Source organism: Epinephelus lanceolatus, chromosome 2, assembly GCF_041903045.1.
Source record: "Epinephelus lanceolatus isolate andai-2023 chromosome 2, ASM4190304v1, whole genome shotgun sequence".
Classification (NCBI taxonomy): domain Eukaryota; kingdom Metazoa; phylum Chordata; class Actinopteri; order Perciformes; family Serranidae; genus Epinephelus; species Epinephelus lanceolatus.
In genome coordinates, this window is record NC_135735.1 from 27,548,595 (window position 1) to 27,569,924 (window position 21,330).

Here is a 21,330-nt window from a genome sequence, read left to right on the forward strand (position 1 = left end):
TTACAATGTTAGACATTTAAAATATTGCCATACACACTGTCATACTGATGTCTGGTGCCAGTTGGGTAACATCGCCCTCAAAAAACAGCCAACAATTCTATTAGATTTTTATATTGGATTTTGGATTATTGCAGAAAATGAGCTCTGTTGCAAATAGTTGATGATATTTACACGTTCTCTTTAGCAAGTTAATCCCCACAAATGAATACAACTTTTATGATTTTTGAAGCGTAAATGCAATTGCGAGAAGTAAAAAGCTCACGATAGGCTATAAACGAACTACACCATGGTCGCAAGACATCAACACCGTCAACACCACTAAGCTTCCAACTTAATTTCAATTAAAAAATACTATAAAGTGACAAATCTACAAGGTGAAAAGTTTGAATTAAACTAGTTTGCAAGAATGCCAGTTTAACACAACACAACAGGGCTGTAAAGGCCATGATAGAAAGGGGAACTAGTGAGTAGATGATATTTAATGCCCCGACAACCTCTGTAGTCTCAGTTAGCCACTTGTTAGCTTCAACCTTTTTTAAGACATGTAAAAGCTTCAAAAGGTATGATTGGGGGATTAACTGATATATTTAATGTTGTAGAACAAAACTTAAAAGTCTCTTAAGCTTGTGTCAAACACAACTTTATTTCAAGCTTCTATCCAAAAACTAATAAAAAAACAAACAAACAAAAACATCAGTTTAGGAATGAGGGAACCAGAAGTGCAAACCTGCCAACTCATTTCTGTGTTTCAGGCCTCATTCCTGCAGAACTCTATCGGACAATGAGTCAGACAGAGAGAGAGGATGACACAAGAGATAAAGAGGGGATGAATAAATGAATATATATGAAGCTGCTCTTCTCCAGGCTGTGTTATCAGTATGCTGACATGATGCCGGTGTGCCAGGAAGTTACTCCCTCCTCTCGTTGGCGTGACTCCACACAGCACTGTTTATCCAGCACTGGGTCAGGACCCAAAAAATGGTCACAGAAAGGCACAACAATTATGATGCAATTAATGTCTGCAAGTGTTGGGTGTAAGTCCAAAAATATGACAACATCACACTGAGTTACGAGTTCAGCAGGTGCCTCTGTGCAGTATAATGGAATCCAACAGTCCTGCAGTAAGTCTGATCTTTAGAAAGATTGATGTCGACTTTGGTTCAGGGGGTTTTAAATCCTCACGAGACAAACCTGAAGGACCAATCTCTCAAAACATCTGTCAACACCAGTGAGATTGCAGGAGACGAGGGAAGAGACCACAGAGACTCACCCTGTCACTTTCAGAATTATGATCGGACTACACACCCATTTGTTTACTACAGTTATGGTAAAATACAACACAAATCAATTTCATGATTTTTCCTTCAACCTCATCTCTGTTTCAATCAAATACTGTTGTTTCTGGATCTGCTGGTGTCACAGATGAACCTTTCTTTACCATTTTCTTTTTCATTTTTTCCTGTGGTTTTGTATTGTCTCTGTCGCTGCTGGGTGACAACCATTTATCAGAGACCAATTACTTGGAGACAGTCCTAAGAGTCAGTCGTGTCTCTGAGTATGAAATAATTGCTGAGGGAGAGAATGATTTTGTAGCCAACTGTCTGACTGATGACCGGCTGTTCACTGGCAGACTGGCTGAGTGACTAACTGGGTGGCTAATTGGCCAGCTGACTTCTCACAGTGTGGGTTGCAAGACAGAAGTCAGCCAATCATGTGCTCCCTGCCTTCATTATTGCATGGCATTCATGCAGCAGTGTTGTGACAGATCTTTCATGCATGATTAGAGGTTAGCATAAAAAAGGGTTTCAAGGCAGTTTTGGCAAACTTCTCATTTACTACTGCTCCACATTAACTTGTTTATAATGGTAAAAGACACTGAAGTGTACCAAGGCCTTGGCTCCTTTATTCTCAGCCTCTAATTTCCGTGTTTTGCTTTTCCAAAGTAAATCTTTGAACGAATAGCTGATGCTCTCTGAAGTTATGCTGAGGGCTGTCTTCTTTCCTTCAAAACACACTCAGGCTGAAAAGCAAACCACTTATAGTGTTACTCATTCATTCATTTTCCATAACCGCTAATTCTGTTGGGGGTCGCAGGTGTGCTGGAGCCCATCCCAGCTGACATTGGGCGAGAGGCGGGGTTCACCCTGGATGGGTCACCAGACTATCGCAGGGCTAGAGACAGACAACCATTCACCATTCATACCTACAGCCAAATTAGAGTCACCAATTAACCTAATGTGCATGTCTTTGGACTGTGGAAGGAAGGTGGAGTACCCGGCCCATTCTGACACAAGGAGAACATGCAAGCTCCACACAGAAGGGCTCACAAGAAACTGTCAGTGACTGTATGCAGCGTTGAACAGAGTCTTGAGTAATTTTTTTAATATGAAGAGAGAGGGGGAGTCTCAGATGGGTTTGGGGAGTAAATTCCAGAGGGTCGGAGCAGCGATAGAGAAGGCTTTGTCCCCCTAGGACTTTTGCTTGCTCCGCCCTTATTTATTTGAGCCAGAATACACTGACGAAGAGCTTCGTGAAATTGAAGAACGGACGAGGAGAGAGAGAGAGGCACAACAGGTAGAGGACGACAGAGGAGGAATGGCTGCTGGAAGGCTTTAGCTCTGGAGATTGGTGGTGTAACGTTACCTGTGAATGCTGTACCCCAATGCCCACAGAAGAGGAATGCCTCTGTTGCAAGGAATGGGACTGGTTGCAGCCTTAGCTAAATGGTAAACAACAAACATGGCACCACACCGGTAAGGTAAGACAACGCGTTTACATGTCGTTTTCTATATGTTCTCTGACATTCATCCTAACGATATGAGGCGGTCTTTGTGGAGAAAAAGCTTGTTTAGTGGACTAACTTTGCACTTGAAAGGATGCCCGTTCAATTACGTTTTAACTCGGCTCGACATTGACTGACATTGACCGCTTACCCTTTTTCTTTTAAATCCTAAACAGAGAGACGTAGGTAAACATATAAGGACAGTACTACAGTCAGTGATACTGTGTCTCCCATTATTTACACAAAATGGAGCCAATCACTGATCAATAGGTTCTTTAATAACCCGATTACCTGCACTTTTAACCGCCACTGCTAATGTTCCATCTAAAATAATCAGTTCCATACTAATCACCATCATTCTGCCAAATGTCTTTTCTCTATCTACAGAGAGACAGAAGGGAGCACAGGAATAATAAACCAGCAGAAACAAAAGGGTCTCACCCCCCACAGATATCTGTTATCACTGCAACATCAGTTAATTGAAGATGGAAACTGTGCAGGTAATTGCAGGTCCTGGTTACAAATACCTTAGAGAGAACGGCTGCTGCATTTTATAGCACAGAATGAGTTTTATGCATCAGGTGCTACAAAAATGTCAACATTCTGCAAAACAAAGATCCACTGTTTGGTGGACGCAGGAGAGTGTTTCCCTCAGCAGAAAAAATACCTGCAGCGTTCACAGAATTTCCTCCAAATCTCCATCTATCTGGACTGTAGGCAAAAACACATTCTATCTATTTCTGCGGACATTCCTCCACACAGTTTAATTTCCTTCCCTTAGTTTCTTGTTCTGACCCTCTCCTATTTCCTCTGTTTCCCCTGACAGGAGTTGTATATCCCATTTCCCCAGCCTTATTGCTCACACATATAAAGAGTTCAGCACCTTGAAAACCCCAAAATGAACCTGTGAAATGAAACAATCTAAAGGTTATGAAAAGTAGTTGAATATGCTGGTTTGTGCATATCTGAACTGTCCTGCAGATAGCTTTAAAAAAACATAACGCATATAAATAAACAATTTTGCCAGTAAATATACGGCAACAGCTGACACAAGCTCCAATACACATGGATTCGAGATTGCAGTATCTATGCTGGTAAAGAAGGATGTTACACCTGAGACAGAGTATACGCTGATAAAACAAAACAAACCTAAACAAAACAATATTTCTACAAGTAAGAACAAAAAAAAGCAGCACTTTGTAGTAGTCAATGAAAAACAGATTTACATCATGTTGATAACTTTAATAAATAAAAAAGATGCTTGTAATGCTGATGTTATTACAAGAAAGTATATTCATGTATTGGAAGCATATATTTGACCAAACATTTACCACACTTTATAAAGAGATTTATTTGCGCACATCTGAATCTTGTGCACTCATACTGTACACGTTTGTTTGATTTGAACTAAGAAGTCTTCAGAAGGTTTTTAGACACCTACAGTAAAAGTCTAGGTGATTTCAACACATGACAGTCCACATATTTGATGAATGCCAAACATGATGATGCAACAGTGAGTATACATCAGTGCACTTTAACAGGTATGGTGTTTTTTCCACTGTAAACTCCAATAAAATAGAGATGTCCTTAACATAATCTCCCCCTACATCTAATGTTCTATGTGTAGATATGTGAGGATAATGGCCTATAATTTTAGTGAAAACAAGCTCTTGTGAAGAATACGAGCAGCTACAGAGGATCTACTGTAATACAACCTGACCAAACAATCTGTATCACATGGATGATGGACTGGTCCCACCAGTGTTAAGCCAGCCTCCTATCTGATGGATGGACACACTTTAAAGACCAAACGGATCAATCAGGGCCTCTGTGGGTGTAATAGAGCAGGTATCAATAACAGACGAGCAAAGTGACTGATTTGTTGTTCTGAGAGGGCAACGTTGACCTATCCATTTAAAATATCTTCAATAGTAACACCACACGTTGATTATATTCGCTATGGTTTCACCTTTAAATATCTCTGGCTACAGTGTTACATAAGTTCCTGTTGAATGGTCATACATCAGTCAGGTGATTAAACATGAATTTCTTCTATGACTCACATGACTGAAGTGGCCACAGCGGCTACATGTTTGTGTGACTGTTCCCAGAAAGCCAGTACATGTGTTCCAGTTTTACCCATAGACTGTGTACAGTTCGATGCGGTTTTTAGAGAATTCTTGACAAAGGCTGTGCAATATATCGATATTATATCGATATTGTGACATAAAAAGATATTGTCTTAGATGTGGAATTTTGTAACTGCATTAGTGTTGTAAATTCACATTAACAATTTTTTTTTTTTTAGATAATTTTTAGGCGATTTTTGCCTTCACTGATAGGACAGCTCAGAGTGACAGGAAAGGTGGGAGAGAGGTGGGATGACATGCAGCAGAGGGCCGCAGGTCGGAATCACACCCGGGCTGTTGCAGGACTCAGCCTATATGGGGCGCACATTCTTATCAGGTGAACTACAGGTCACCCAATATCAATTATCTTAATTAGGAAAGATGCTGTCCAACAATTAGCGATGGATCACACTATTTATAGGCCCAAAGCAGGCCTATTTCTGCATCCTAGGTCTACTCGCACAATGGCATATTTACTACACTACATATAATTAAAATAGACAAAAAAAATAAAAAATTTAACGTAGAAGTGGAAATATCACGAGAAATTGACCAAGTTAACAACATCTGCAAGTCTGCAAAACTGGGCAGGCAAAAGCCTCTACTTCAAAAACACTGCGACACTCTACGGCGGATGAAACAAAACTGTGTCACAGGCCGACCGCGGAGAGCTGCCACCCTGTGAAATTGTCCCTCTGGGCTCCCTTACAGTCAAGATGGTGGAGGATTCATTGATGTCACACCAAGCCTAATGTTAGTGGATCATAATATATTGAATATGGAATTAATATGCAGATGCTCCGATTCAAAATTAGATTAACTTTTCTATGGATGTCGGTTTATGAGCCATGACAAAGGCCAAAATATGGCCCGCAACAGATGGTAAAGCTTGTTGTTCCTTGCTGAGATGACTTCCAGAAAACTTGCAGCTGCCTTAGTGGCGAGAGGAGTCAGCAGACAATGACGGGAAGTTACAGTCTATAAAACAGGATCGTAAAAACGTGTGTATCACACTAAATATTAGAGTGATTAGTCCAGTAGTTTATGAGATTGGCTGTGGACAGACAAACGCACATATGACAAAAGGCATGATCAACTGTCTGCTTTCAAGGGGATTCATCATTATACAAACACAGGTGCAAACAATTCTGCAGTTGAAGAGCACATTATCAATATGACAGACTTTGTGAGGACCTTTCTCAGAAACAAATGAAAGAAAAAACTGAAAGAGATATTGTTGAATGAGTCCCAATTTTCTTAGCATCTGTCAAAAAATGGCCTGTTACTCTGAATGATTCGTATGAAAACATGTTGTCACTGGACCTACTTCCTGCTGAAGAAATAGTCCCAATAAAACCTGTTGACAGAGTGGCTCAAATACATTACAAAATCAAGATCTGTAATAAATTCAGTTTATAAAATCTTTAAGGGTATAAAACATAAAGCATTTAGTATTCAGACCTCTCAGGCCTATCACAGCTGTGTTCACATTTAAAAACCTTGGTACTGTGTGTGTGTGTGTGTGTGTGTGTGTGTGTGTGTTGGGTTTATTAATGTGTTTTCAGTGTTTGTCTACATCTTTTTTCTGTTTGTTGTTATTGCACTTTCTCTGATATTATTCATCATATTTTCATACACGCACACACGGCTTGTTTCTGTTTGCATTTCCGTGTAAAGCGCATTGAATTTACGTCATAAAATGTGTTCTGTAAATACAATTATGTTGCCTTGCTTTGCCTAAATGCCACCAATGCCTCCTGTGATGAATCCAAAATGAACTTATAAATATGCATGATCACTTTTGTATCAAACAGCCACACAGCGCTGAGAAAGTGAAGTCAGTGTCTGCCCAAAATGACTGAATGGCTTTGTTGTTTGCGCTGCTGCGAGACGTCTTAATATAAATCACAAAAATCCTGATGCAACGGCTGTGACAACACTGAACGCTGTGCCTGCTGTGTAAAGTCTGATAAAAAATGGACTCAAATATTTGAGCTGCGTGGCATTTATGTGTGCTGGCATCACTTGTGGTTGCTTGGATTCGCTCTGATGAGGGAAATGAAAAATGGTAGCTTCTTGCAATAAAACACCGCAGTAGATAATATGATGATTATTTTTTTGATTAACTATGTAATTTTGACCACAAAAAATGCCCTCACCAGCCATTGCTGGTGGAATAAATGTCACATTCCTGTTAGAATACGGAGGCGTAGTGGATAAAAAGGTCATCTTGAAATGAAGATCTAATATGGCTTGCCACTAATCCACAGATTTATTGCTCCAGGATGAGATTTTTTCTCATTTCCTGTTGTTGCACACCTGATAAAATTTAGGGCTACACAATTTTACAGCTGGAACAAACAGCATAGGTGGGCTTTGAAAACTGAGAAAAACTTCACATTTAGTATGCTTGGCACAGCATCCCAAATGCATCTAAAAGGCACAAAGGTTCATACCTGCTCTGAAATGCTGCACTCAAAGGCGGGCAGAGAAACCTGTCATCATAGAGAGTGATGAGACGCACACACACCTTCAGACAGCTGGTCTTTGAAGGCATTCAGGGTGTCACACTTATTGGGACACATGAAAAATGATGAAAGCCGTTGTGTGAAGAATAAAACAACTGAGCTCAAGAGGAAAGTTGAAATCCTATTTTTGCACCTCTGCACACCGGACCAATCGCTGCATCAAACGGAGGAGCTTGTCAGTTTGTCAATTTGGGAAAGCGTCTCGGTCACAGGTTGTCACCTCGGCTGCCAGTCAGAACACAAATGTTCATGTTCATTATTGATGAGACGTAAGAGATGGTAACCCTCATCCCTGCAATATTTTTGTTCATTTTATGTCTGAGCCTGTTTGTTCGTCTAAATTAGCCTTTCTCAACAGGGGCAGTATCGACCCCCCAGGGGGCGTTCAGAGAACATCAGGGCGCTGAGCTGTTCTTGGCGGACTGCTTTTCAATGCCACTTTACTGCCACATGCACATTTTCATAATTTCATCATTAAACTTGCTCTTACCACCATCATCTGAAGCTTTTATTTGGCTTTCCCTGCTGAAGACGACAATGCCTTTTTTCTGAATTGCTTACACACAGCTTTTCACAGTTTACTATGGAATGCTCCAGTTGCATGCTCCTTTGTCCTTTCCTTTTGTTGAGCTGACCAATTTTTCATTTAAGCCAGAATCCTTTTTTTTTATTAAAAGATCATTTTTGGGGCTTTTTGCCTTTGATTAATGGGACGGTGTTGTGTGTGGCATGGCCGCTGTGGCAGGGACATTGCCTTTGGATATGGGATGCCTGCTCTACCCACAGTGCTACTGGGTGCCCAATCCTTTTCTTTTTGGTGTTAACCAAGAGTGTCAGCTTATGTTGTGGCCTTTTAGCTGATATAGCCAATGTTGCACCCAGTTTAGTCTTGGCAAGATGCTGGAAACATTAATCGGTCCAAATTTGTAGAAAAGCATATATATACTGTTATAAGGTGCTTTGTGATTGTATATGTTTTTCTGTGTTCACTGTGTTCCACCCTTTTTTGTATTTTGGATACAATATTGCACGACAAGTATGGCTCTCATTTGTTTGCCCCACAGTTCTCCACTTAATACTTAAAAAGTATTAAGTGGAGGTGGGGCTTCTTCCATCAGAGTTGAGCACAGGTGTGTTGCATACTGCCAATGATTAGACTGAGATTGGTTACTTTTACCTGTCTGTCCATTGTTGATTCATGTATGCCCTGATGAAGGTCTAATAGGCCGAACGCTCAAGTATAAAGTGAGACACTGCACAGATGTAAGTGTGTGGAAATCTTTTCTACCAGAAGCTGGTATAGCTGAAAGGCTTAGCAGGAATTAAGTGCCCTTGACCTTATTTACAAAAATAGTCAAACTTAGCCCCAACAACTCTGACGTTGAAAGTGTGTGTGTGTGTGTGTGTGTGTGTGTGTGTGTGTGCGTGCACGTGTATATGTGAGACATGCATTCATTTGATCTTGAGGTGTAAACAACTAACAGCATCACATCACATAACACATTACAATTACAACATGATACCACATCACACTAAAAAGAACAGGGAGACAAACCACTGTTAGTACACACCAAGTGTCACATCATGACACGACACAGTCACTAACCCACACACAACAAAGAGTTTTTTCCCATCTTTTAGTCACAACCAAGAAAACGTGTCACCGTCGACTCATTTACTCAACACCAACACATGACCGCGGCCACATTCAGGCCACTGTCCTCACAAACGCAGATCAATCCACAAAGTCCATTTACATGTGGAAACAGCTAAGGTTTTCTGATTGTTTTTTCGTCCCAAGTCCTTGAGGAAAACACTTAAATCTCTCTTGAGCGGGACACTTGAGCCAACCAGCAGCTTTCCACCATGACAGGAAAAATATACTGTGGAAGAAGCTTTAGGCCGCAGCTGCCAAATGGCTTTCTACCATTACAGAGGCGCTGTTTGTTGTTATCAGAGCAGGCAGATCAGAGTGCTGGTGAGTTAAGATCTTCAAGAAATCACATCACAGGATAAACATTAAAAATCTGCTCCGAAGCAAGCTGGCCTTCTTTTGTTTGGAGTGATGATGAAGTGGAACTCCCCTTTGAAGGTAATAAACACCTACAAGTTTGCCAAAGCTGATGAGAATGTGGACTGGATGGGATGCCAAAATAAATTGGCAAAGTCATTTTTTGACTTAAAACTCCTGGCAGCACTGAAGCGGCTGACACAGATGGTGGAGTCTCTTGATCAACGAAGATATTCATAAATGAATATTGATCACAGCAGCCCCGACTTGGCTCCATATCTTATTTCTCTTTAAAAACAAATATTCATGACTAAATGTGCAGCAATCATAGTTGCTGTTTGAAAAAACAGACAAACAAAAACAGAAAAAAAAAACAAAATCAATTATTCATGATATAAATTATGTTTAGCCCACAGCTTTGACTTGTCATCACCTTTTCAGTCGATCTAGTGACCTTCAGCAAACAGTTGCTTAATTGCACGTTCAGCAGCTACGGAGCAACTTTACCATTAATTCGTAGTCATGTTTACGTCTGCCTTGCAAATTTAAGTTCAATATTGACACTCTTTTAGCTCTGTTTTAGTCTCCACCACCTCTTGAGGGAAATGTTCGACTCTTCAGCTGCTAAATGTCTCACTGCGTTCTTCAGCTAGTCTCTTAACTGTGTCAGTCTGCTGTTTGGTGATGAGCACGCCATCAGCAGTGGGGTTTTTGGAGCTTTTTCGCCGAAAACGACACTATGATAGTGCTTAGGGTGAACCAAAACAGTAACATTGCGGGCTTGAAGGCTAAACAATGAGCTAAAACTTTAGAAAGTTCAGTAAAGGTAGCAGCTGAGGGAAGCTGCAGCTGATAATTCTCTAGTTCTTCACTACATGTGATGTGACCCTTTTCATGTTGTTTTCATATTGTCATTTCATACATTGTTGTTATAATAATGCTGATTATAGCTACTTTAAAGACCCAGTGAAAACATTTAATCCTGTGTCCCTGGTTAAATGAATCATTTATCTCATTATATGTCAAATATATGTAAACAAATCAGTAGCAGAGTATTTTACATCAAAATCCCTGTAACAGTCTCAGATGGTTGATGCCTCATGCTACACTCAGGGTCGTTTATACAATTTTATCCAATCAAATCAGACTTTGATTGGGCGACTAAGTAGCAACACTGGTCAAATAACACTTCACCGCTTGTGGGTTGTACTAGCCGCTAGCCAAAACAGCACTGTGGAGAGAGGTAGGAAGAGATGTGTGTTTGGATATCAGTGGGCAAAACCTTTTTTTTCAATTACAAAACAATGTGGCGGACATTTAAGTCATTCATCTCGCCCTTGTCTTCCTCCTGATCTACAACGAGGGAGGTGTGTGTGGAGCCAACAGTCCGCTCTGCTGTGGCTTTGTATCACACTGAACCCTAAGTCTGCCCCCTTTTAGCGGTTCAGTCAAATGCAAAGGATTTGATATAAATTCATCCTGTAACTGTGCACCACTAAAATATTCAGTTTCACTAGAAAATACATCACAGTACAGAAGCTGAAGATGCTTAAACCTCCGTTTCACTGTCTCATCTCATCTCGTGAGTCAGACACTGCATCCCTATGTGCTTGAGAAATTTGGTAATACGATCTTCCGCTCAGGCTGTGTGACAGCATGATGTCCTCCGGAAGCAGGTGCAGTGTGAGAGCTCTGCACAGTTCTCTGACTATTCTGGATACAACTTGCTGTGATCATCTGAGATCACTTCAAATCCTGACTCCAGCCTTGTGATGCTCAACAAGTTTGTTGTGTATATACTATGTGTTGCATTATAACATATTTGAAAAGCTCATATGGACCTTTCAATCCTGTCGCCTGTTCAACAGGAACATTCAAAAGACAGAAAACAGGGAGTGACATAATGTTATACTGTACCTTCTTCTGTACAAAGTCCATGATGTTTTTGAAGTCGAGGTCATCATAGTAGTTCACTATTCCTCTTCGGATGTTCTTGTTCAGTAACTCCACCGTCTGCAGGAGAAGGAAATACAAAAGACAAACAGTCTGTGTGTTAATGGGATAAAGGACATCACGTGAGCGCATGTGTTTTTTTTCTATGACACAGCTAATCTACAATCAATGTGTCAGACCAGCAGCTCTGCAGAGGAAATGCTCTCATTAGTCAAGGTGACTGATCCATTGAACTGCAAAATATTAAAATGTGACAGTTGGACAGCTCACATCTGTCAGTCACAATCTGGTGCAGCGAGGTCACATCAGTTAATGCATTAATCTATCCAGAGACCAGGAATAAATATTTGCTACTTTGAACTCTTGAAACTCCACTGAGTACATTCATGTAGAGCTTTTTACGCGATGATCTACTCGTATATTCCACTAATGTCACTCCACTTCACTCTTTGTTTGGGATACACTACCTTATTTATACTTCACTGTAGATGGGGGCAACAAAGCATTCGACTGTTTACCCCATTCAGGCTGTCGATGCTCTGTCATTTCTCTTTCAACCACAGACAATAAAGACAGAATACCGCTCCCCTCATGAGAGTCACTGAGATTAAAGGGACTGAGCCTTTTACTTAATTTCCTTTCTTCAGTCCCTGAACACATCAGGTCTTCACGATGAATCTATAGGAGCAGGGCAGCCACATTTATACCACATTATAAAGGGCAAATTTATAGACTTGGAGTTAGTCTACTGAGGCGTTTCCTTTTAAGAGAGAAGGCATTGGACCATTATTAAAGAGCTCACTGTAGGCTCACAAGGCATTATCATCTTAAATGTGTTCATGGTAATTAGATGCTGGAGGGAAAAAGCAATCCATCTAAAAATCTACTAGAAAATGAAATCTTGTTTAAATGCACTGCCATATCTTTTTAATCTCAGTGTAAATAGGACAACAGTAAATTAACAATATGACATCTGTAGCTCTATATACTTAAATAAAGCTGCCGTTAACACACTGAAATGTACAAACATTATGTTGACAATTGAGATTTTCTTTTGACAAACACATATAGGCATTTAAATGCATCACACAGTGTTGCTGAATAAAGTTACTCTAAGACAGGCCATTATTATGCTTAATGTAACAGTCATGCAAATGAGATGATTGAAAGCATTAAAAAGAGGAGAAATGAGAGCCTGATAATCGAGCTTTCCCCCTCAGAGCCACATTAAGAAACTCATGAATGAGAGATTTTATCAAGAAAATTGATGTAATGAATATCTCCCTAAAAGACTGTCATAATCGTTTGGCTCTGTAATCATGGACCATGGTCCTATCACCACATTAGCACTTCCTCAACTCTCGAGGTGTCATTTTTCTTCCGTGTGAAGTCTAATGACCCAACCAATTTATTCTATGACTGTAATAACCGTGAATCGAACACCTTTTAGTTCCTAAACTGTTGACTTTGTATACATAAAAGCTTGTCATCTGTCACAAATAGCATGAGGCACTTTAATGCCTCATGCATCGTTGGTTGTAACATGATCATCATGCAAATGAGATGGAGATAAAAAAACATTTAAAAAAAGACATATTGCAAAATTCGTCTCTGTTTTTTTTTTTAATGTTCGCTACTTCTACTAATGACTTCCATAAAGTCGCACTGATGCAAAAACAAAACAAGAAAAAGTTCACAGTAAGTTCAACAATGTGCTAACTCCAACCTACAGCAGACATTTATCTGATGAAAAGTTTAGCTTTAGTCATGAAGAGTACTTTGGCTCCTCTGCTAGTTTGGATGCAAATTTATAGACGTTTACTGCAGCTGTGTTTGTTCGAGAATCATGAGAGGAAACAAGTACCTGATTCACTCCTACAGAGAATCTACTAAAGTCACATACTGTAATAGCTGGGACTGAAATGATGATTTCAGAAATCTAGTCACAAAATTAAATAATAATAAAAAAGGACTTGACAGTAAGTTGAAGTCTATAAAACAACTGTTTGCTTTGCATTAAAAGTTAAATTACTTTGGGGAAAAGTATTTTATGAAATTTTCATGACTTGCCTGATATATCCCCAACATGCTGAATTTCTGGCCATGGAACAAGGGGGTTCTCCACCAGGCTCAGAGTCGGCACAGTTAAATGTGTTTACTTTGATGACCTGTTGTACGTTAACTCAAACTGCAAAATGCTTCTGTCGCCTGTAGCTGTTCATCTAAATAATGGCTTCCTTTTTATTCTTTCATTCCTTCTAAAATCTAAAACCAATCCTCTACCAAAAGAAGCACAGAGAAATGTCCATGTTTTGATCTCTTTGATGACGGATGAATTAACACTGTCACCAGCCTTCTTTGGTTTCCACTGTTTCCAATTAAGATGCTGGATAGGTGCATTCAAAAGCGAGAGCAACACAAAAGCATTTTCAAGGCCCTTTTTTCAGGGCTTGACAACTGCACCCTGAGATGAACAAAGTGTAACTTTTGAAATGCAGCAACGTGCACCCCATGTTATGTGACACGGAACAACCAATCACGGCCGGTAGATAGCTTGCCTTTCTTCCTTAAAGAAGTATTTCTCTGCTGGAAACATGGTCTTTAAAAAAAAAAGAAAAAAAAACCCCACAAATACTTAAAATTGGTGCAACATGACCAGAGAAAGCAGAGGAAAAGGGCTTCAGCATTTGCTTTTGCTCAAGAGGTAAAAAACCTACAACTACCAGAATACACTGGATCATACTGGACCAATGGGTCCAGGTGGGTGATGTAACGCAAACTTGTCCGCTTGACACAATAGGGCCCGGCTGGTAACAAATGATCTCATAATACAGATTAACAGTAAGCTAAAACATGATTCTGAATCATTTTATGGTAGAAATATGCAACACAGTAACATAATCTTGGTTTAGATTTGATCAGTACTGCTTAGTTTTACTGTTTCATCTCAGGTTTTTCAACCACCATTTTCACTATGCAGGAAACAGTATGGTGCCCACTTGCTGTTCATAAACTCTCACTATTGCAGCTAAACAGTGCACTAAAATATGTTGAATGTGAAAACATTTTAAGCAGTGCAGCAACATAATCTTGGTTTATATTCGATCAGAATGAATGAATTTGAGAGACAGACAGAAAGAGAGGGGCATGTCTGTCTCCTGATCCATTTCTATACACTTTGTGTCTGTGGTGGTGGCATGGGTGGAGCTGTGGTGGGCAATATGAAAATGTTGAAAGTGTGCAGTGCAGTGTCTGCAGATGAAAATCACCTCTGCACTTGGGATGTCTGGTAAGTTGGTTACAATACATTGATGGTTATGGTCGCTTAGCAACCTCAGACAAAACCTGGTTCCATGTCCTTGAAATCTGGCACCACGTAGGCACAAGAGTAGCACCCAGTGCCTACCTTTCACTGGTGGTTAGAGACGCAGCATGTGGTCTAGCTCTTACAGTAGCTGAGCACATTGTTCCCTGGCAGGTGGTCTAGATGCCTGAACTGGTTACAACATTCAATGTGTCAGTAATTTCCAGGAATACAAACATCAAATCAACTGGTGACCTCCAGACCTAACATGTCAGGTAATTATTAATGTCACTTTATAGTCTTTCTTTCCTGTCTTTTCCCCCTACAAAGCATTTGTGATGATCACGACCCGTTTTGAAGGAATCTGCTTGTCTAGTCACCACTGCAAAAAACAACCGGTCATGCTGTGTTAGTATGCGCACAAACTTTATTGGATTTTGTTCCAGGGAGGGAATGAGATCAAAAACTGAAGACAGCGATAGTAAGCACAACATGGAAGAAATGAAGAAAAGATATGAGAGGAATACGAGAGGGATATTAGAAGCGAGAAAGACGGAGACAAGAAAGCAACTGAAACACAAAGACAGGTCAGGGGAGCAGAATGTTTCATCAGCATACTGATCCTATCTCCTCTCAGAACAGATCAGTTGTGATTAGACTGTTCCTGTGCATTTCCTGACTAAAAATGTGAGAAAATAAAATAAGTGCCCTTTTTAAAGGCCCAGTGTGTAGGATTTAGATGGATATATTGGCAGAGATTAAATATAGTATGATAAACATTTTTTTTCAATGTGTAATCACCTGAAAATAAGAATTTTTGTGTTTTCATGATCTTGGAATGAGTCATCTATATCTACATAGGGAGCGGGTCCTCATCTAAGAAGATGGTCATATTGCACTGCCATGTTTCTACAGTAGCCCAGAATGGACAAACAAAACACTGGTTCTCGATATGGCCATTCATGTTTTATTGTTTTCTCATTTTTTCCGTCTGCACAGTAGTTAGCCCCTCAACGACAGGAGCTTCGAAAAAGCACAGATTTTTTAATGTGAAACTGCTTTGTTCAGTGTTTTTACCAGTTTAAATCATCGGGTTGTTTGCTTTGAAGAGAAAGAGACCTCTGCGGATAATTGCCTCTGAGTGAAACCTCCTGAACATCTGGATTTTAAGTTATCAGAGAAAAAAGCTGAGCACACATTAGCATGTGCTAGGCTAGCAGCCTGTCTTCAACATGTCTAACAGTGAAGGAGAAACACTGTTTGTAACTAACCTGTGCCATTCCATGCTTTTACTGGTTTAAATCACCGGGTCTGTTTGTTTTAGAGAGGAAGAGACCTCTGCAGATAATTTGGCTCTTGATAAAAACCTCCTGAAAGTCTGAATTTGAAAATACAGTATCTCACATAAGTGAGTACACCCCTCCCATTTTTGCAAATATTTCATTATATCTTTTCATGGGACAACACTATAGAAGTGACACTTTGATATAACTTAAAGTAGTCAGTGTACAGCTTGTATAGTAGTATAGATTTACCTTCCTCTGAAAATGACTCAAAACACAGCCATCAACATCTAAACAGCTGGCAACATAAGTGAGTACACCCCACAGTGAACATGTCCAAATTGTGCCTAAAGTGTCAATATTTTGTGTGCCAACCATTATTATCTAGCACTGCCTTAACGCTTTTGGGCATGGAATTCACCAGAGCTCACAGGTTGCTTCAGGAATCCTCTCCCACTCCTCCATGATGACATCATGGAGCAGATGGATGTGAAGACACCTTGCGCTCCTCCACCTTCAGCTTGAGGATGGCCCACAGGTGCACAGGTGAGTTTAGGGCTGAATACATACTTGGCCAGTCCCTCACCTTCACCTTCAGCTTCCTCAGCAAGGCAGTTGTCATCTTCTAGGTGTGTTTTGGGTCATTATCATGTTGGAAAACTGCATTGCGGCTCAGTTTCTGAAGAGGGACGATCATGCTCTGCTTGGAATTCATGTTTCCCTAAATGAACTGAGCTCCCCAGAGCCGCCAGCACTCATGCAGCCCCAAACCATGATGCTGCCACCACTATACTTGACTGTAGGCAAGGGACAGTTGTCTGTAGTAGAAACACTTATTTCTTACTTGAAATGGCTTCATTCAGTGTTCTTACTGGTTTAAATTACCAGGTCCATTTGTTTTGGAGAGGAGGACACCGCTGAGGCTAATATGGCTCCTGAACACTGAAGGAAATCTAACCAGGAGAATTTTCAGCTGGTTTCAATCTGCAGTCCTCACTGCTAGATGCCACTAAATCCCCCTAAATCTTACACACTGTTCCTTTAAGTGTGATGTAATGTACAGTAGTTGGTCATGGTTCATTTATTCATTCATACTACATTGTGTATGTAGAAGGGACATGCAATGTTGGATAAATGTCAGCCTGCTGTGTGTTTCTAAATGTCAGGTTATAAATCAACACCTCAGACAGCTCACCTGGTTGCGGAACACCAGCGCTAATATTCCCCCCAGCAGCTCCAGGATCAGACACACAGCCAGGGTGTACATGAACTGTGACAACAAAGAGGAATTCTTCTCATTACACACTTAGACATTATACAGTTCAAATTTTAACATTCATCTTTTTTATAATGTTTTTTTGTCTTGTTGAAGTTATCAGTGAACTTCGATACCATGAAATTAGGGTTGTCACGGCCTTAAAGCTGTATCTCTTAATAGTTTGGATGCGTATCATGTTTTCACTTAGAGGCACAGTTAGGGTGTGCATAATGTTCTTCCATTGATGGCTTTTCTCAACGAAACAGCAACTGGTCTTAAACTCAGGCATCAGTGTTCTTTTCTAAATATATTGTGTATATATAGGACGACTTGTGTCTCAGGCATATCACATTTTCTAACATTCCTCATCCAGGGATGCGCTTCATTTTAAGGTCATAAAAGGCTGCTTGTTTTTCTGGATCAAGCTTTAACTGTAGTCTCTAAGTTCTGCATTTGCAGTACTGTCTGTCTTCATTTCTTCTGGGCTGTCTCTACATGCCAAGCGCCTGGGACGCTACAGTATGGCCACCTACATAATCTGCAACAACATCTGAAACATCTCATGCCCAGTCAAGTGACTTTCTCACCCTCTGTCTTCAACAACTAATATACTGTTTTATGATAACTGTGTTGCCATGAAACAGCTTCTCATTTTCTCTCTAGTACTGCTATTATCCAGCTAGACAACAGGAAATTAACCCATTTAGCATATCTGTGTTTGCAACAGTGAAATGGTCTGTATAGGATCAGTTCTTCATCTTCATGTTATCAGCCTTTTCCCACCTAACAATACTTTCACACCTTGCTTTATAGTGAAGCAGTGTCTGAAGAACCACTACTGCCAATTCATTCTGCAGAGTTTAAGATGAAAACTGCTACACCTTTATCTTTTTCACAGGTTTTCTAGTGTTTAAAATGAATTTATCCGTAAAAATAGAGGTTAATATTCAAACACTGCTTCATAACCACTGCTGCTTTGTAAATAAGAAAATTAACACAGTGAAAGCATGCACTTTTCTTAGAGAGTGTCACTCACAATAACAAAGAATAAATAGAGCATTTACATTCACATCCTACCCTAGAAGCCACTTTGTTGCTCAAAAAGATAAATTACTCAGCTGTCAGCACATCACTCACCACTTTCAGAAGGACTAGATTATCCCTCAGTGAGCCCAAGACTCCAATGAGTGAAACAATAAACATGATGATTCCCAGGAGGATCAGGATTATAGCCGGGGCCAGAAACACTCCCTCCAGCGTTTTGTAGCGTTGTCTCTCCACCTCAGCATAGATGCCAATGGCCAGGATGAAGCCGCCTATCAACTGGAAACACAAGGAGCAGTTAGGACGAGTTAGTCATCAGCTTGAACATGACGGGAAACAAGCAGGTGTCAGCAAAATAAAACCAAAGCTTCATGATTTCTTCATTTACATGTTGCTTACACAGCCACCACTGAGCTGGAGAAACAAGTCAGGCTATATGTAGAGGAGGTGCTGGCAGAAAAAAGTCTTGGAATCATCAGGTTTCGACACACAGTATATGATATGTGCAAACGTGATCAGACATTTGTAAACTGGGCTTTAACAGCTGGTTTATTAAATCTGAATCATTTTCAGATCCCTTACATTAGCTATTAGGTTTAGGCATTTAGAATAAAAGAGTTTTCAGTTACTTTATTTATTTAAGTAGAACTTAAAAGATTGACTAAAACTCAATGACTGATGACCTGAATTCTATGGACATGTGTTATTAATAAAAAAAAGTCAACAGTATCTCAAACTACTGTCTTTTTTTACAGTAAGAGATTCATTAGATCTACAACCCTTCAAAAACATTGACTCCTTAGCAGAAATACTAGTATACTGAATAATGTACATATAAGAAATGGTGCAAATGTTTAACTTTTTGCCTTACTGGCAATCAATTATATGACATTACCTACTAGCAGTTAGAGCCGCAACTATTAATCGATTAGTTGTCAACTATTAAATTAATTGCAAACTAATCTGACGGTATAAGCAATTTGAAATAATTGAAAAATGTCATACTTTGATTCCAACCTCTTAAATCTGGCTATTTTGTGGTTTCTTTAATCCAAAGGTTTTCAAACTTTTTCTGTCATGACCCCAATTAAGAAGCCTAAAAAAGTTTATAACACCCCGCTCACCCACATTTTTAAAAATCAATCATCGACAATAATTGCGGGAGAAACTAAGGAAAAAGTATCAATGTTACATTTGATGAAATAAAAGTCAGCATGATAACATCAGCAAACTCGTTTATTTTACTGACATAAATCATATTAATTCAGCTTTATCACTCCATATTTTTTCCCTGGTCATCCATCATCCATCTGCAGTCGCTTGATGCCTCCCCGCAAGTTGAGAACCACTGCTTTAATCAGTAACGTGACCGTACACAAAATATTTCTAAGGTTGTGGACACTATGATGACATCATCTTTGGCTTTGGGAAACATTGTAATTTTCACCATTTTATATTTTAATGGTAAATGTTAGATGGACTGCACTTTTATAGCACCTTTCTAGTCTTCCGACCACTCACAGCACTTTTACACAACGTCACATTCACCCATTCACACACTGGTGGCTGAGGTTACCATACATGGTGCCACCTGCTACTCAGTAACTATTCACAAGCACTCACACACCGATGGAGCAGCCATTGGGAGCTATTTTGGGTTCAGAAGGATACTTCCACATGCGGAATTGAGGAGCCGGGGATTGAACCCACTCTACCTCTGAGCCACAGCTGCCTCTATTTTATACACCAAACCACTAATTGATTAGACTCACAAGTCAGTCTTTAGACGCTTTGCTTAACTAAACTAGCTATCAGAAGGTGGAGATCTTTGATTGTCTGGTGCCGAGACTACTAACTGATAAATCGAGAAAATAACTGACAATGAAATGTTAGTTGCAGCACTACTGGCAGTAAGGATTGCCACCCGTCCTGTATAGTACTTAAATGTCAATGAGAAGCTGCAGCTCTAGTCAGAACATAGAAAGAAAGAAGCTGTTCAAAAACAGATCGGAATAGCAGCCGGACCATGATAAGGTCAGGCCAGTCAGTGGGAATGAGTACAATGAGAGTATTTTCTGTCGTTCCATCCTTGAGCAACATTCAGCAGGGGACTACCATGTCTGAGCAGCGCAGGGGCAGAAGATGGTGACTGGAATCGCTCGATTCATGATACCCCAGATTACGACACAGGCGGTGTTAAGTTGCTGTAAGTGCGTACTGTTATTATTAGATTTTACTGTGTTGAGTCATCATGTGACAGTTACATACAGAGACACAAGCTGACAGTCCTCTGAGGATGTAAGAAGAAGACCCGCCATCTCCGCACGTGTGAGTGTGCCTATGGTGTGAGAGGAATATAACCAGTAACCCACTTTATGGAAACTGATCTTCCAAAGACAAGGCTACTGCATCCTTACTGAAGGGTTTTGGACTAGAAATCTAAAAATTTGATTTTTTTAATGATGCCAACAAAAGGTAATATACTGTAAGATAACACTAACTAATTGGACATTGGTAGAAATTAATCTTCCAAAGGTTACCCATCCTGTATGGGAGGGTTTGGACGGAGGGTTAAAATTAGATTTATTTTATAATAATATTTTATAACAGAAGATGATACTATGGTGTAAGATAATACTAACCAGTTGGACACTGGTGGAAAGTAATCTTCCAAAGGCAAGATTACCCCATCCTTAATGAGAGGTCTTTGACTGAAGATGAATCTTTATTTCAGTGGTTACGTCCAGGAGAGTTGTTCTGACCAGTTTGACAGTTTAAATGATAGGAATTTATTTTATAGCATTATAAAATCATACTGTTTATTGTGTTTGTCTGTCCATCACTTGGATTCACAGGAAAATATCTCAACAATTATGTGAAGGAACTATTAGATATTAGACTATTAGATGCCAAGAATTTCAATAGACATTCAAAATACATGCTAAACTAACAATATTCCCAGCAGCATCAGCTGTACTTTAAGTTTTGTGCTAATTAGTAGTTGCTAAGATAACAAACATGTAAACATTACACCTGCA

At 39.9% G+C, this 21,330-nt stretch overlaps 1 protein-coding gene across 1 annotated transcript in view; it reads right to left on the reverse strand.

Annotated features, from left to right (window-relative positions):
- The window catches only part of tspan15 (tetraspanin 15), a 52,606-nt gene that overhangs the window by 13,468 nt on the left and 17,808 nt on the right, over positions 1-21,330 (reverse strand). The window contains exons 2-4 of the mRNA XM_033623771.2: positions 18,386-18,571; positions 17,186-17,260; positions 11,368-11,463 (exon numbers count right to left, since the gene is read on the reverse strand). Coding sequence (XP_033479662.1) covers positions 11,368-11,463; positions 17,186-17,260; positions 18,386-18,571 — 357 coding nt within the window. The remainder of the gene's footprint in view (positions 1-11,367; positions 11,464-17,185; positions 17,261-18,385; positions 18,572-21,330) is intronic.